At 46.8% G+C, this 15,000-nt stretch overlaps 1 protein-coding gene across 2 annotated transcripts in view; it reads left to right on the top strand.

Annotated features, from left to right (window-relative positions):
* LOC311327281 (complement C3-like) overlaps window positions 1-15,000 on the top strand; it is a 34,565-nt gene that overhangs the window by 6,935 nt on the left and 12,630 nt on the right. For both annotated transcript variants that reach the window (XM_084460313.1, XM_084460312.1), the window contains exons 9-26: window positions 814-934; window positions 1,237-1,352; window positions 1,798-1,944; window positions 2,079-2,205; window positions 3,084-3,154; window positions 4,059-4,250; window positions 4,360-4,403; window positions 5,253-5,358; window positions 5,659-5,788; window positions 6,242-6,310; window positions 6,907-7,101; window positions 7,445-7,562; window positions 7,748-7,836; window positions 8,325-8,464; window positions 12,477-12,689; window positions 12,787-12,838; window positions 13,679-13,765; window positions 14,209-14,415. In XM_084460313.1, the coding sequence (XP_084316439.1) occupies window positions 814-934; window positions 1,237-1,352; window positions 1,798-1,944; window positions 2,079-2,205; window positions 3,084-3,154; window positions 4,059-4,250; window positions 4,360-4,403; window positions 5,253-5,358; window positions 5,659-5,788; window positions 6,242-6,310; window positions 6,907-7,101; window positions 7,445-7,562; window positions 7,748-7,836; window positions 8,325-8,464; window positions 12,477-12,689; window positions 12,787-12,838; window positions 13,679-13,765; window positions 14,209-14,415 (2,224 nt within the window). The remainder of the gene's footprint in view (window positions 1-813; window positions 935-1,236; window positions 1,353-1,797; window positions 1,945-2,078; window positions 2,206-3,083; window positions 3,155-4,058; window positions 4,251-4,359; window positions 4,404-5,252; window positions 5,359-5,658; window positions 5,789-6,241; window positions 6,311-6,906; window positions 7,102-7,444; window positions 7,563-7,747; window positions 7,837-8,324; window positions 8,465-12,476; window positions 12,690-12,786; window positions 12,839-13,678; window positions 13,766-14,208; window positions 14,416-15,000) is intronic.

The raw sequence follows: 15,000 nt of genomic DNA, 5'->3' as shown, positions 1-15,000 counted from the left end.
CAAAGAGCTTGTTATAGGGCTTGGGAAAATGTAGTCCCAGACACGACCATCTTGTTTCTACACAGGTGTATCTATTTGTCTGATTGGCTCTACTGCATAGAATCCTATGCAATCAGACAGATAGATACACCTGTGTAGAAACAAAATGGTCCTTTGATAAATAATGGCCATTGTGTTACCACATCGGTAACCTCAGCACAGCAGTATAAGTGCGCGGCACTATATATTACAGGTATATAATGATATATGCTCAATTTATGAATCAATACTACATGTATATAATGACATATGTTCAAATTAGCCAATACGTACAGTTCCTCAGCTCCCCACTCGACACCGCACATCCTTGGGTCCGGAGCAAATACACCTGCTGAATATTAACTTAGATAAACACACACACACACTTTCTTACATTCACGCCTGTTCTCCTCTCAGACCGTTCTGTTCTCTGTTCTCCTCTCAGACCGTTCTGTTCTCCTCTCAGACCGTTCTGTTCTCTGTTCTCCTCTCAGACCGTTCTGTTCTCTGTTCTCCTCTCAGACCGTTCTGTTCTCTGTTCTCCTCTCAGACCGTTCTGTTCTCTGTTCTCCTCTCAGACCGTTCTGTTCTCCTCTCAGACCGTTCTGTTCTCTGTTCTCCTCTCAGACCGTTCTGTTCTCTGTTCTCCTCTCAGACCGTTCTGTTCTCTGTTCTCCTCTCAGACCGTTCTGTTCTCTGTTCTCCTCTCAGACCGTTCTGTTCTCTGTTCTCCTCTCAGACCGTTCTGTTCTCTGTTCTCCTCTCAGACCGTTCTGTTCTCTGTTCTCCTCTCAGATCAGTGGAGGTAAAGGGGAGGTGATGCTGAAGAAAGATGACATCACAATGGTCTTCCCAAAGATCACCGATCTGGTCGGCCACTCCATATATGTATCAGTCAGTGTGCTGACAGAGAGTGGTGAGTAGTGTGTAATGGTAAACGGACTGCACTTATATAGCGCTTTTCCACCTTAGCGGCACTCAAAGCGCTTTACAATGGCCTCTCATTCACCCATTCACACACACATGGCAGTAGCTGCCATGCAAGGTGCTAACCTGCTCATTGGGAGCAATTTGGGGTTAGGTGTCTTGCTCAAGGACACTTTGACATGTGGACAGTCGGAGCTGGGATTCGAACCGCTGACCCTTCGATCATTGAACGACCCGCTCTACCAACTGAGCTACAGCCGCCCCTGTGTGATAGTGTTCTCTCTCCTTTAGGTGGTGAGATGGTGGAGGCAGAGAAAAGGGGCATCAAGATTGTTATGTCCCCCTACACTATCCACTTCAAAAAGACCTCAAAGTACTTCAAACCGGGAATGCCCTTCAATATCAAGGTATAGTGAAATGCTGGAATAATAACAAACAGGCCACTAGTAGAAATGAGTTGTCTGATTGGCTCTACTGCATAGAATCCTATGCAATCAGACAGATAGATACACCTGTGTAGAAACAAAATGGTCCTTTGATAAATAATGGCCATTGTGTTACCACATCGGTAACCTCAGCACAGCAGTATAAGTGCGCGGCACTATATATTACTGGTATATAATGATATATGCTCAATTTATAAATCAATACTACATGTATATAATGACATATGTTCAAATTAGCCAATACGAAGTAGGACGCTATTAAGACGCTATGGCTCAGCGAAACAAATTGATATCAGGTGGTTTTAATTAGTTTTGACAAATGTGTATAAAAACAATGATTGCAGCTTTGTTTACAATAACATTTACATCATGATGATGTTAACCGAACGCCTGCCTTTATGTTTAGGCTTACGTCACCAACCCTGACCAGACCCCTGCCGCAAAAGTCCCCCTGCTGGTGACACCTGGAGCTTTTGCCGTGGTGACCAATGACAATGGCGAGGTCACCGTCACGGTCAATTCACAGAGAGGAGCCTCTGTCCTGCCAATCACTGTATGACCCCGCCTCTCAAAACAGTGAGAATTCAGTAACGTCGAATGAGTTTGTGTTTTGTATACCCATCCTGATCCCGTGTGTGTGTGTGTGTGTGTGTGTGTGTGTGTATGTGTGTGTGTGTGTAAACCTAGGTGAAAACTACAGACTCGGAGATCTTAGAGAAGAGACAGGCTTCTGCCAGTATGAAGGCTCTCCCCTACCAGACCAACTCCATAAACCTCCTCCACATAGCCGTGGACTCCAGCGTGCCGGTGCTAGGTACAGGAAATACACTCGTCCGTGAGGGAAATGACCCTTCAATGTGGGCCTCCCCTCTGAAAACAGTGACACACCCGCGCCCACCCAACCCCCCAAATTTGACCATTTTGCAAGGCAGCGTTAGCTAGCCCATAACGTTACACAGCTAAGTTAGCTCGATTGCACCTGTTGCTAGTTAACGATATGACGTTTTCGCACAATACATTCATGCCTGCGGGGGAAGGCTCTCTCTGCACTATCCACAAATTTAGTATACATCTCTCCCATTATTGATAGGATTTTCTGAACTTTAAAATCACGTTTCATTCATAAAAAAACAAAGAAGAAATTTCAAAAATAAAAAAATGTTTTTCCTTTATTTATTTTTTCTAACGCCTCCCCTGAATTTCTTTGGGCCCCCCCAGGGGAGGCCCGCCTCACAGTTTAGGAATGCCTGATCTACACAAAACTTTGAATGAGGTCTCAAAATGGAAGCCTGCATATGATGAACTATGAACCTAATGTACATACTGTAGGTTAATCATTACCTCCGCCACAGCGACAGCGCAGGACGAGAGGTAATGTTTTCGATGGCGTGTGTTGGTCGGTTGGTGCGATCTTTAGCAGGATTACGCAAAAACGACCAGAAAGATCTTCATGAACCTCGGTGGAGGGGTGTAGCATTGGCCAACATAGAACCCGTTGAATTTGGGGGCGGATCAGAATCGCGGGGCAGGTCCACGAGCCTGTTTTTTTTTTTTTTTAATAGAACTGCCCAATCAGGCAGCGGTGTGAGTGATTGGAACCTTATGTATGATGATGATGATGATGATGATGATGATGAGTCTCCTCCTGCCTGAACCAGCTTTATCCATTTCTATTGGTTTTCTCGTCCCCAGACAACAACATGAAGGTGGACCTGAATATTAGGGGAAATTTAGCATTAGCCAGCGTGGACCTTACCTACATGGTGAGTGATGGGGGGAGGTGGATAGGAGAGTTAGCATTAGCTAACATGGACATTACCTACATGGTGAGTGATGGGGGGAGGTGGATAGGAGAGTTAGCATTAGCCAACGTGGACATTACCTACATGGTGAGTGATGGAGGGAGGTGGATAGGAGAGTTAGCATTAGCCAACGTGGACATTACCTACATGGTGAGTGATGGGGGGAGGTGGATAGGAGAGTTAGCATTAGCTAACATGGACATTACCTACATGGTGAGTGATGGGGGGAGGTGGATAGGAGAGTTAGCATTAGCTAACATGGACATTACCTACATGGTGAGTGATGGGGGGAGGTGGATAGGAGAGTTAGCATTAGCTAACATGGACATTACCTACATGGTGAGTGATGGAGGGAGGTGGATAGGAGAGTTAGCATTAGCTAACATGGACATTACCTACATGGTGAGTGATGGAGGGAGGTGGATAGGAGAGTTAGCATTAGCTAACATGGACATTACCTACAGGGTGAGTGATGGAGGGAGGTGGATAGGAGAGTTAGCATTAGCTAACATGGACATTACCTACATGGTGAGTGATGGAGGGAGGTGGATAGGAGAGTTAGCATTAGCCAACATGGACATTACCTACATGGTGAGTGATGGGGGGAGGTGGATAGGAGAGTTAGCATTAGCTAACATGGACATTACCTACATGGTGAGTGATGGAGGGAGGTGGATAGGAGAGTTAGCATTAGCCAACATGGACATTACCAGAGATGGGGGCAGGTTGATAACGTACTGTAGGTACTGTAGACAGAAAGAGGGGATGGGGGGAGGAGAGAGGGAAGAAAAAGCAGAGGAGAGGGAGAATGTTGTTTGTTCTGTGTGTGTCTAAGTTTGTATTGCTCTCCGTCTGATCCGGTCAGTTCTTGAGCAAGGGTGGGATAGTGGCCGTGGGCAGGTACAAGACACAGGGTGAGCAGCTGGTCTCGCTCAACCAGCGAATCACCAAGGACATGCTTCCGTCGTTTCGTATCCTGGCGTACTACCACGTGGGCACCGGGGAGGTGGTGTCTGACTCTGTCTGGGTGGACGTCAAGGTGTCTTGCATGGGCACGGTGAGACACACGCACACACACACACGCACGCACGCACAAATGCTACACACGGGCACGTGCACAGACTCACTTTCTCTCATCCTGTCCTCCACGTGGATCTGAAACACAGTTGAAAGTGGAGGTGAAGCAGGACTCGTACAAGCCTCGTCACAGGTACAGTACGTAGAGATGTAACAGTAGGAAAATGTATATTATATATTATAATGACTATTATAGTGACCAAATTTATCACAGTTATCAGTATTATCGTGGTATAATAAAAATGCGCTGACACTACTAAAACGACTGATACACACACAGAAATCACAAGTCACAAATCACAAATCAAGTTTTAAACTGAAAAGCACGAATAATATTAGCAGCACTACACACTTTTTGTTTGCATATAAATTAAAATAATGCATCATGGAGACTATTGCTAACTTTGGTTGATGCTGGATAGTATTTTTAATACATGGAAATCAAACGTAGTTTTAATGATCATTTTGTCACGATAAATTTCATTGAAAGCTATCACGGTTTATCGCTATACCGGTTATCGTTACATCCCTACAGTTATAAATGCAGTTTGACACGGTTTTAGAATGTTATGGTTCTAGAATGTCTCCCTGTTCTAAACCTGCTTGGTTCTCCGGGATGTTTGTGGTTCTAGAATGTCTCTGTTCTTAAACTGCTGGGTTCTCTAGAATGTTTGTGACTCTAGAATGTCTCTGTTCTAAAATTGCTGGGTTCTCAAGAATGTTTGTGGTTCTAATGGCTTTCTGTTCTAAAACTGCTGGGTTCTCTAGAATGTTTGTGGTTGTTGAATGTCTCTCTTCTAAAACTGCTGGGTTCTACAGAATGTTTGTGGTTGTTGAATGTCTCTCTGTTCTAAAGCTTCTGAGTTCTCCAGAATGTTTGTGGTTGTTGAATTTCTCTCTGTTCTAAAACTGCTGGGTTCTCCAGAATGTTTGTGGTTCTCGAATGTCTCTCTGTTCTAAAGCTTCTGTTACATCCCTACAGTTATGAGCTGAAGATCAGCGGAGACCCGGGGGCCAAGGTGGGCTTAGTGGCCGTGGATAAGGGCGTGTCTGTCCTCAACAGCAAGCACCGCCTCACCCAGAGCAAGGTGTGTGTGTGTGCGCTTGTGTGTGTTCGCATATACAGGACAGTATGTGCGTGAACATGTTTTGTGTGTGTGTTTACGCGTGTGTGTGTATGCGTGTTCTGTTGGTGTGTTTGTGAGTGTACGACAGATATGAAGAGATGTGTTTTAACGTGCATCCGTTGGTAGCATGTGATTTAGACCAATCAGTCATCGATACCGTTACACACCGACACTAGAGCAGTAACGATCGCTCATAAACCTTACTTCATCACCTGGGTGTGACTTTAATGTGTGTGTGTGTGTGTGTGTGTCCACCCACAGGTGTGGGACATAGTAGAAAAGCATGACACTGGCTGTACAGTTGGGAGTGGTAAAAACAGTATGGGGGTCTTCTATGATGCTGGTCTAATGTTTGAGACCAATACCGCTTCAGGAACAGACATCCGCACAGGTACGGACATTCCTTCTTCCTCATCCCTCTCGCCAACCTCCCCACTATTCCTTCCTCATCCCTCTCTCCAACCTCCCCACTCCTCCCCACTCCTCTGTCTTCATCCCTCTCTCCAACCTCCCCACTCCTCTGTCTTCATCCCTCTCTCCAACCTCCCCACTCCTCTGTCTTCATCCCTCTCTCCAACCTCCCCACTCCTCTGTCTTCATCCCTCTCTCCAACCTCCCCACTCCTCTGTCTTCATCCCTCTCTCCAACCTCCTCACTCCTCTGTCCCTACCTCACTAAATGTCCAGTCAGAGAATCTCAAGTGTAGAGCTGGGTTCATTGTCCAAGACAGTTTGACACGGTTTTAGAATGTTATGGTTGTAGAATTTATCTCTGTCCTAAAACTGCTGGGTTCTCCAGAATGTTTGTAGTTCTAGAATGAGTCTCTGTTCTAAAACTTCTCCAGAGCCCAGCTGTCCAGTCGCCAGCAGAAGGAAGCGTGCAGTAACCATAATGGATGTTAAAAGCGACCTGAGTAAGAGGAGGTCCCTCACCTCTGAATGACAGTTCTGACAACCAATCAAAGCAACAATTCTAGCCAATCCTTACCTCACTCAAACTTCAACTGAATTTAATGTTCAACTTTAATTGGCAGACATTGCATGAACTGGGCTGCGTTCAAATTCAGCTAACAGAGGCGAACGTTCGTCGCAAACATGTTTTCTCCAAACGGTCACATTTGATCGGCTTTTAATGAACGTTCCAAACGGAAAATAGTTAGCTAACGGAAAATAGTTAGCTAACGGAAAATAGTTCTCTAACGGAAAATAGTTAGCTAACGGAAAATAGCTCTCTAATGGAAAATAGTTCTCTAACGGAAAATAGTTCGCTAACGGAAAATAGTTCTCTAACGGAAAATAGTTCGCTAACGGAAAATAGTTCGCTAACGGAAAATAGTTAGCTAACGGAAAATAGTTCGCTAACGGAAAATAGCTCTCTAACGGAAAATAGTTCGCTAACGGAAAATAGGTCGCTAACGTTCGCTATGTTCACTGAATTTGAACGCACCCTTGGTTTTAAAGAATCGTGTGCTGTGCGGTACCACTCGCCTGAACTCCTTCAACCCCCCAGCGAGGAAGTTCGGCGACGAGCTGAAGAAGTGCTGTGTGGACGGTATGAAGGACAACGCCCTGGGCTACACGTGTGAACGGCGTAGCGAGTACATCAGCGACGGCCCCCTCTGCGTCCAGGCCTTCCTGGAGTGCTGCAAGGCGCTGGAGACCAAGAAGAAGGAGTTGAAACATGACGCACTCATCCTGGCACGCAGTAAGACACACACACACACACATAGAGAGAGAGAAGACGGCCAATCCCCAGTTCCGGTTCTTTTAACCTGATCTTTTGTGTGGAACGTGACCATGCTTTCTTGGTTGACGTGCCAGACGTACCCATCAATGCAAAGATGTACCCATATTTGACGTGTGGCTGGTGTTAATTTCCCGCCATGCCTACACCGCTTCAACCACGGTCGCCCAAAATGCCGCCGGCTCCGTTTGCCTTCCGGTCGGTGGCGTTTAGGCAACGGTCGTCACTTTAGTAGTGCTAGTCGCCATTTTCTCGCCGTTTCTCCAGTCAGAGACACAGTAGTGACACTGGCATCCCTACCCAGGTGAGGAGGACGATGCCTTTTACATGGAGACGGATGAGATCACGTCGCGCTCAAACTTTCCAGAGAGCTGGCTTTGGAACGAAATCGTCCTGCCTCAGTGTGCGGCAGGAAAACGATGGTGAGGTGGTAGTTCAGAGAGGAGCTGAAGCACGCACACACACACACACACACACACACACACACACACACACACACACACACAAGTAACTCTCTGCTGGAGAAATGACAGACAGGCCATCTACGGGCATGTCGAACAGTGTGACGGTGGGCTAACAGTAGACGGGGGTGTGCGTTGTGTTTCAGTGGACTTCAGTCACAGAACAAGAACATTGTCTTGCCGGACTCCATCACCACCTGGCAGATCTTCGCCATCAGCCTGTCTAAGAGCCACGGTGAGGACCCCACCCGCGGGCTGTCTCAATCTCTGCCTGTCTGATGTTATCTCTAAAGACTGGTCTATGCGCTTCGCCTCCATGGTTTGCAGAACAGCCATTTTTGTGTATAACTATAAACCAGGCTTTGGGTGACCACAGGGTGCCTTAACTAAATTTCACTGTACTACAGTAGGAACTGAGTTGGTAAATGGTAAATGGACTGCACTTATATAGCGCTTTTCCACCTTAGCAGCACTCAAAGCGCTTTACAATGGCCTCTCATTCACCCATTCACACACACATTCACACACCAATGGCGGTAGCTGCCATGCAAGGTGCTAACCTGCTCATTGGGAGCAATTTGGGGTTAGGTGTCTTGCTCAAGGACACTTCGACATGTGGACAGTCGGAGCTGGGATTCGAACCACTGACCCTTCGATCACTGAACGACCCGCTCTACCAACTGAGCTACAGCAGTCTCCTCCTCCCCCTCCCCTTCTCTGCAGGTATCTGTGTAACTGAGCCATATGATATGATCGTCCTGAAGAACTTCTTCATTGATCTGAGGCTGCCCTACTCCGCTGTGTACAACGAACAGCTGGAGATCAAGGCCATCCTCCACAACTACCAGAATGACCGCATCAAAGTAAGACAAGACCCCCCCCTCTCTCTCTAGTACCGTTCTCTCTCTCTCTCTCTCTCTCTCTCTCTCTCTGGATGCTCCCACATCCTTCTTTAACCTAAAGAGATCCACCTCACAGGCAAAGCAATATATACATATATACTATAGTTCCTCTCTCTGTAGACCCTGTATATTCCCTCTATAGTACCTCTCTCTATAGACCCTGTATATTCCCTCTATAGTACCTCTCTCTATAGACCCTGTATAGTCCCTCTATAGTACCTCTCTCTATAGACCCTGTATAGTCCCTCTATAGTTCCTCTCTCTATAGACCCTGTATAGTCCCTCTATAGTTCCTCTCTCTATAGACCCTGTATAGTCCCTCTATAGTACCTCTCTCTATAGACCCTGTATAGTCCCTCTATAGTTCCTCTCTCTATAGACCCTGTATAGTCCCTCTATAGTACCTCTCTCTATAGACCCTGTATAGTCCCTCTATAGTACCTCTCTCTATAGACCCTGTATAGTCCCTCTATAGTTCCTCTCTCTATAGACCCTGTATATTCCCTCTATAGTACCTCTCTCTATAGACCCTGTATAGTCCCTATATAGTACCTCTCTCTATAGACCCTGTATAGTCCCTCTATAGTTCCTCTCTCTATAGACCCTGTATATTCCCTCTATAGTTCCTCTCTCTATAGACCCTGTATAGTCCCTCTATAGTACCTCTCTCTATAGACCCTGTATAGTCCCTCTATAGTACCTCTCTCTATAGACCCTGTATATTCCCTCTATAGTTCCTCTCTCTATAGACCCTGTATATTCCCTATATAGTTCCTCTCTCTATAGACCCTGTATAGTCCCTCTATAGTTCCTCTCTCTATAGACCCTGTATAGTCCCTCTATTGTTCCTCTCTCTATAGACCCTGTATAGTCCCTCTATAGTTCCTCTCTCTATAGACCCTGTATAGTCCCTATATAGTTCCTCTCTCTATAGACCCTGTATAGTCCCTCTATAGTTCCTCTCTCTATAGACCCTGTATAGTCCCTATATAGTTCCTCTCTCTATAGACCCTGTATAGTCCCTCTATAGTACCTCTCTCTATAGACCCTGTATAGTCCCTCTATAGTACCTCTCTCTATAGACCCTGTATAGTCCCTCTATAGTTCCTCTCTCTATAGACCCTGTATAGTCCCTCTATAGTTCCTCTCTCTATAGACCCTGTATAGTCCCTCTATAGTACCTCTCTCTATAGACCCTGTATAGTCCCTCTATAGTACCTCTCTCTATAGACCCTGTATAGTCCCTCTATAGTTCCTCTCTCTATAGACCCTGTATAGTCCCTCTATAGTTCCTCTCTCTATAGACCCTGTATATTCCCTCTATAGTTCCTCTCTCTATAGACCCTGTATAGTCCCTCTATAGTTCCTCTCTCTATAGACCCTGTATAGTCCCTCTATAGTACCTCTCTCTATAGACCCTGTATAGTCCCTCTATAGTTCCTCTCTCTATAGACCCTGTATAGTCTTTCTATACTTCCTCTCTCTATAGACCCTGTATAGTCCCTCTATAGTTCCTCTCTCTATAGACCCTGTATAGTCCCTCTATAGTTCCTCTCTCTATAGACCCTGTATAGTCCCTCTATAGTTCCTCTCTCTATAGACCCTGTATATTCCCTCTATAGTACCTCTCTCTATAGACCCTGTATATTCCCTCTATAGTTCCTCTCTCTATAGACCCTGTATAGTCCCTCTATAGTTCCTCTCTCTATAGACCCTGTATATTCCCTCTATAGTACCTCTCTCTATAGACCCTGTATAGTCCCTCTATAGTTCCTCTCTCTATAGACCCTGTATATTCCCTCTATAGTTCCTCTCTCTATAGACCCTGTATATTCCCTCTATAGTACCTCTCTCTATAGACCCTGTATAGTCCCTCTATAGTACCTCTCTCTATAGACCCTGTATAGTCCCTCTATAGTTCCTCTCTCTATAGACCCTGTATAGTCCCTCTATAGTTCCTCTCTCTATAGACCCTGTATAGTCCCTCTATAGTACCTCTCTCTATAGACCCTGTATAGTCCCTCTATAGTTCCTCTCTCTATAGACCCTGTATAGTCCCTCTATAGTTCCTCTCTCTATATACCCTGTATAGTCCCTCTATAGTTCCTCTCTCTATAGACCCTGTATATTCCCTCTATAGTACCTCTCTCTATAGACCCTGTATAGTCCCTCTATAGTACCTCTCTCTATAGACCCTGTATAGTCCCTCTATAGTTCCTCTCTCTATAGACCCTGTATAGTCCCTCTATTGTTCCTCTCTCTATAGACCCTGTATAGTCCCTCTATAGTTCCTCTCTCTATAGACCCTGTATAGTCCCTCTATAGTTCCTCTCTCTATAGACCCTGTATAGTCCCTCTATTGTTCCTCTCTCTATAGACCCTGTATAGTCCCTCTATAGTACCTCTCTCTATAGACCCTGTATAGTCCCTCTATAGTTCCTCTCTCTATAGACCCTGTATAGTCCCTCTATAGTACCTCTCTCTATAGACCCTGTATAGTCCCTCTATAGTACCTCTCTCTATAGACCCTGTATAGTCCCTCTATAGTTCCTCTCTCTATAGACCCTGTATAGTCCCTCTATAGTTCCTCTCTCTATAGACCCTGTATAGTCCCTCTATAGTTCCTCTCTCTATAGACCCTGTATATTCCCTCTATAGTTCCTCTCTATATAGACCCTGTATAGTCCCTCTATAGTTCCTCTCTCTATAGACCCTGTATAGTCCCTCTATAGTTCCTCTCTCTATAGACCCTGTATAGTCCCTCTATAGTTCCTCTCTCTATAGACCCTGTATAGTCCCTCTATAGTACCTCTCTCTATAGACCCTGTATATTCCCTCTATAGTACCTCTCTCTATAGACCCTGTATAGTCCCTCTATAGTACCTCTCTCTATAGACCATGTATAGTCCCTCTATAGTACCTCTCTCTATAGGCCCTGTATATTCCCTCTATAGTTCCTCTCTCTATAGACCCTGTATAGTCCCTCTATAGTACCTCTCTCTATAGACCCTGTATAGTCCCTCTATAGTACCTCTCTCTATAGACCCTGTATAGTCCCTCTATAGTTCCTCTCTCTATAGACCCTGTATAGTCCCTCTATAGTACCTCTCTCTATAGACCCTGTATAGTCCCTCTATAGTACCTCTCTCTATAGACCCTGTATAGTCCCTCTATAGTACCTCTCTCTATAGACCCTGTATATTCCCTCTATAGTTCCTCTCTCTATAGACCCTGTATAGTCCCTATATAGTTCCTCTCTCTATAGACCCTGTATAGTCCCTCTATAGTTCCTCTCTCTATAGGCCCTGTATAGTCCCTCTATAGTACCTCTCTCTATAGACCCTGTATAGTCCCTCTATAGTACCTCTCTCTATAGGCCCTGTATAGTCCCTCTATAGTACCTCTCTCTATAGACCCTGTATAGTCCCTATATAGTTCCTCTCTCTATAGACCCTGTATATTCCCTCTATAGTTCCTCTCTCTATAGACCCTGTATATTCCCTCTATAGTTCCTCTCTCTATAGACCCTGTATAGTCCCTCTATAGTTCCTCTCTCTATAGACCCTGTATAGTCCCTCTATAGTACCTCTCTCTATAGACCCTGTATAGTCCCTCTATAGTACCTCTCTCTATAGACCCTGTATATTCCCTCTATAGTTCCTCTCTCTATAGACCCTGTATAGTCCCTCTATAGTACCTCTCTCTATAGACCCTGTATATTCCCTCTATAGTACCTCTCTCTATAGACCCTGTATAGTCCCTATATAGTTCCTCTCTCTATAGACCCTGTATAGTCCCTCTATAGTTCCTCTCTCTATAGACCCTGTATATTCCCTCTATAGTACCTCTCTCTATAGACCCTGTATAGTCCCTCTATAGTACCTCTCTCTATAGACCCTGTATATTCCCTCTATAGTTCCTCTCTCTATAGACCCTGTATAGAACCTCGTCCCTCCTCCTCTTCCCTCCCCAGGTGCGTCTGGAGCTGCTGGAGAACGAGGAGGTGTGCAGCTCCGCCAGCAAGCGGGGAAAGTTCCGGAAGGTGGTGCAGATCGAGGCGTCGTCGACGCTGGCCGTGCCGTTCGTGATCATCCCCCTGACGCAGGGCGACCAGGTCATCGAGCTCAAGGCCTCCGTCTACGACTCGGGCGCCAGCGACGGCGTCAGGAAGACGCTGCGCGTGGTGGTGAGGGACGGTAGTGGCGGGTGGATGGAGGGACGGACGTTGTTGTTGTTGTTGTTGTTGACGATGATGTTGTTGTTTGGGTCTATTCCTGTGGCAGCCTCCTGGGGAGCTGGTCAAAGAACCTGTTTATTTTGAGCTGGACCCCAAAGGTGAGACGACCGATACATCTCTGTCTGTCTGTCTGTCTGTCTGTCTGTCTGTCTGTCTGTCTGTCTGTCTGTCTCACTACATCAAACATCTCTCTCTCTCTCCCTCCCTCTCTCTCCCTGTTTTCTCCCTCTCTCTCTCTCTCTCTCTCCCTGTTTTCTCCCTCCCTCTCTCTCTCTCCCTCCCTCTCTCTCTCTCTCTCTCCCTCCCTCTCTCTCTCTCTCCCTCTCACTCTCTCTCTCTCTCCCTCCCTCTCTCCCTGTTTTCTCCCTCCCTCCCTCTCTCTCTCTCCCTCCCTCTCTCTCTCCCTCCCTCTCTCGCTCCCTCCCTCTCTCTCTCTCTCTCTCTCTCCCTCTCTCTCTCTCTCCCTCCCTCCCTCCCTCCCTCTCTCTCTCTCTCTCTCCCTCCCTCTCTCTCTCTCTCTCTCTCTCCCTCCCTCCCTCTCTCTCTCTCTCCCTCCCTCTCTCTCTCTCTCCCTCCCTCTCTCTCTCTCTCTCTCCCTCTCTCTCTCTCTCCCTCCCTCTCTCTCCCTGTTTTCTCCCTCCCTCTCTCTCACCCTCTCTCTCTCTCTCTCTCTCTCTCTCTCCCTCCCTCCCTACCTCTCTCGCTCCCTCCCTCCCTCTCTCTCTCTCTCTCTCTCTCTCCCTCCCTCTCTCTCTCTCTCTCTCTCTCCCTCCCTCTCTCTCTCTCTCTCTCTCTCTCCCTCCCTACCTCTCTCGCTCCCTCTCCCTCCCTCCCTCCCTCCCTCTCCCTCCCTCCCTCCCTCCCTCCCTCCCTCCCTCCCTCCCTCCCTCCCTCCCTCCCTCCCTCCCTCCCTCCCTCCCTCTATCTCTGGTGGTCAGGTAAAGAAGTGGAGAGGGTGGTCCCTGGTGAACTGCCCAGGAACCAGTTGCCAGGCACACCTTCCAGCAGACAAATCAGTGTGACTGGTGTGTATTTGACACACACACACGCACACACACACATACACACACACACGCACACACAAAAACGCGCGCACAAAAAAGCAAACACATGCACACACACAAAAAAGCATACACACACACTCAGTTGAACACAAACAAGAGTGCATACACACACACACACACACACACAATTCTTATCTTCAAGGAACTTTATTTGTCATTAAATGTATAATGTGTAATAATGAAGTGCTTCACACACCTCCTCTGCCAACTTATAATGAAAGTGTGTGTGTGTGTGTGTATGTGTGTATGTGTGCGTGTGCATGTGTGTGTGCGTGCGTGTGTGCGCGTGTGTGTGTGCGTGTGTGTGTGTCTATGTGTGCGTGCATGTGTGTATGTGTGTGTTTATGTGTATGTGTGTGTGTGCGTGTGTGTGCGTGCTTGTGCGTGCGTGTGTGTGTGTGTAGCTGGGGAGCAGATGAGTATGTTGGTGGAGAACGCCATCAGCGGCACATCCATGGGCAGTCTCATCGTTAGTCCTATGGGCTGCGGAGAGCAAAACATGATCTACATGACCCTGCCGGTCATCGCCACCACCTACCTGGACAAGACCGGTCAGTGGGAGTCGGTGGGTCTGACGAAACGGGACACGGCCATCGGTTACATCAAAGACGGTAGGCTCCGCCCACTTCTAATGTGACAGTATACACACATCTACCCCATAAGACACACACGTACAGCCCTAGAGGGGAGTAGGCTTAAGTTGAGGCTGTGCCCCGGTGTGTGTGTGTGTGTGTGTGTGTGTGTGTGTGTGTGTGTGTGTGTGTGTGTGTAGATATATAGATTGATAAATAGATCACAAATCTGGCGCTAATATTTGAGTCTGGAAGAGACTAGTCAGCTCTGCATCCCACATCACACCGGTGCTGGCCTCCCTCCACTGGCTTCCTGTTCGCTTCAGGATTGATTTTAAAATCTTAATGTTTATTTTTAAGGCTCTACATGGTTTGGCCCCCCGCTATCTTGCTGAACTGATTCAAGTTCGGGCGACATCTAGAACCCTGAGGTCCTCCTCCGAGACTCTTTTAACAGTCCCTAGATCGAGACTTAAGACCAAGGGTGACCGAGCTTTTGCGGTGGCTGGCCCAAAGCTGTGGAACAGCCTCCCTCCACACATTAGACACACAGAACCTAGGGCTCTTTAAGTCTCATCTTAAAACGCACTTGTTTTCACTGGCTTTTGAGGCCTGATAGCCTAC

The sequence above is a fragment of the Borostomias antarcticus genome, assembly GCF_949987555.1.
Source record: "Borostomias antarcticus genome assembly, chromosome: 31".
Taxonomy (NCBI): domain Eukaryota; kingdom Metazoa; phylum Chordata; class Actinopteri; order Stomiiformes; family Stomiidae; genus Borostomias; species Borostomias antarcticus.
This window is presented reverse-complemented; position numbering and strand designations above follow the sequence as displayed.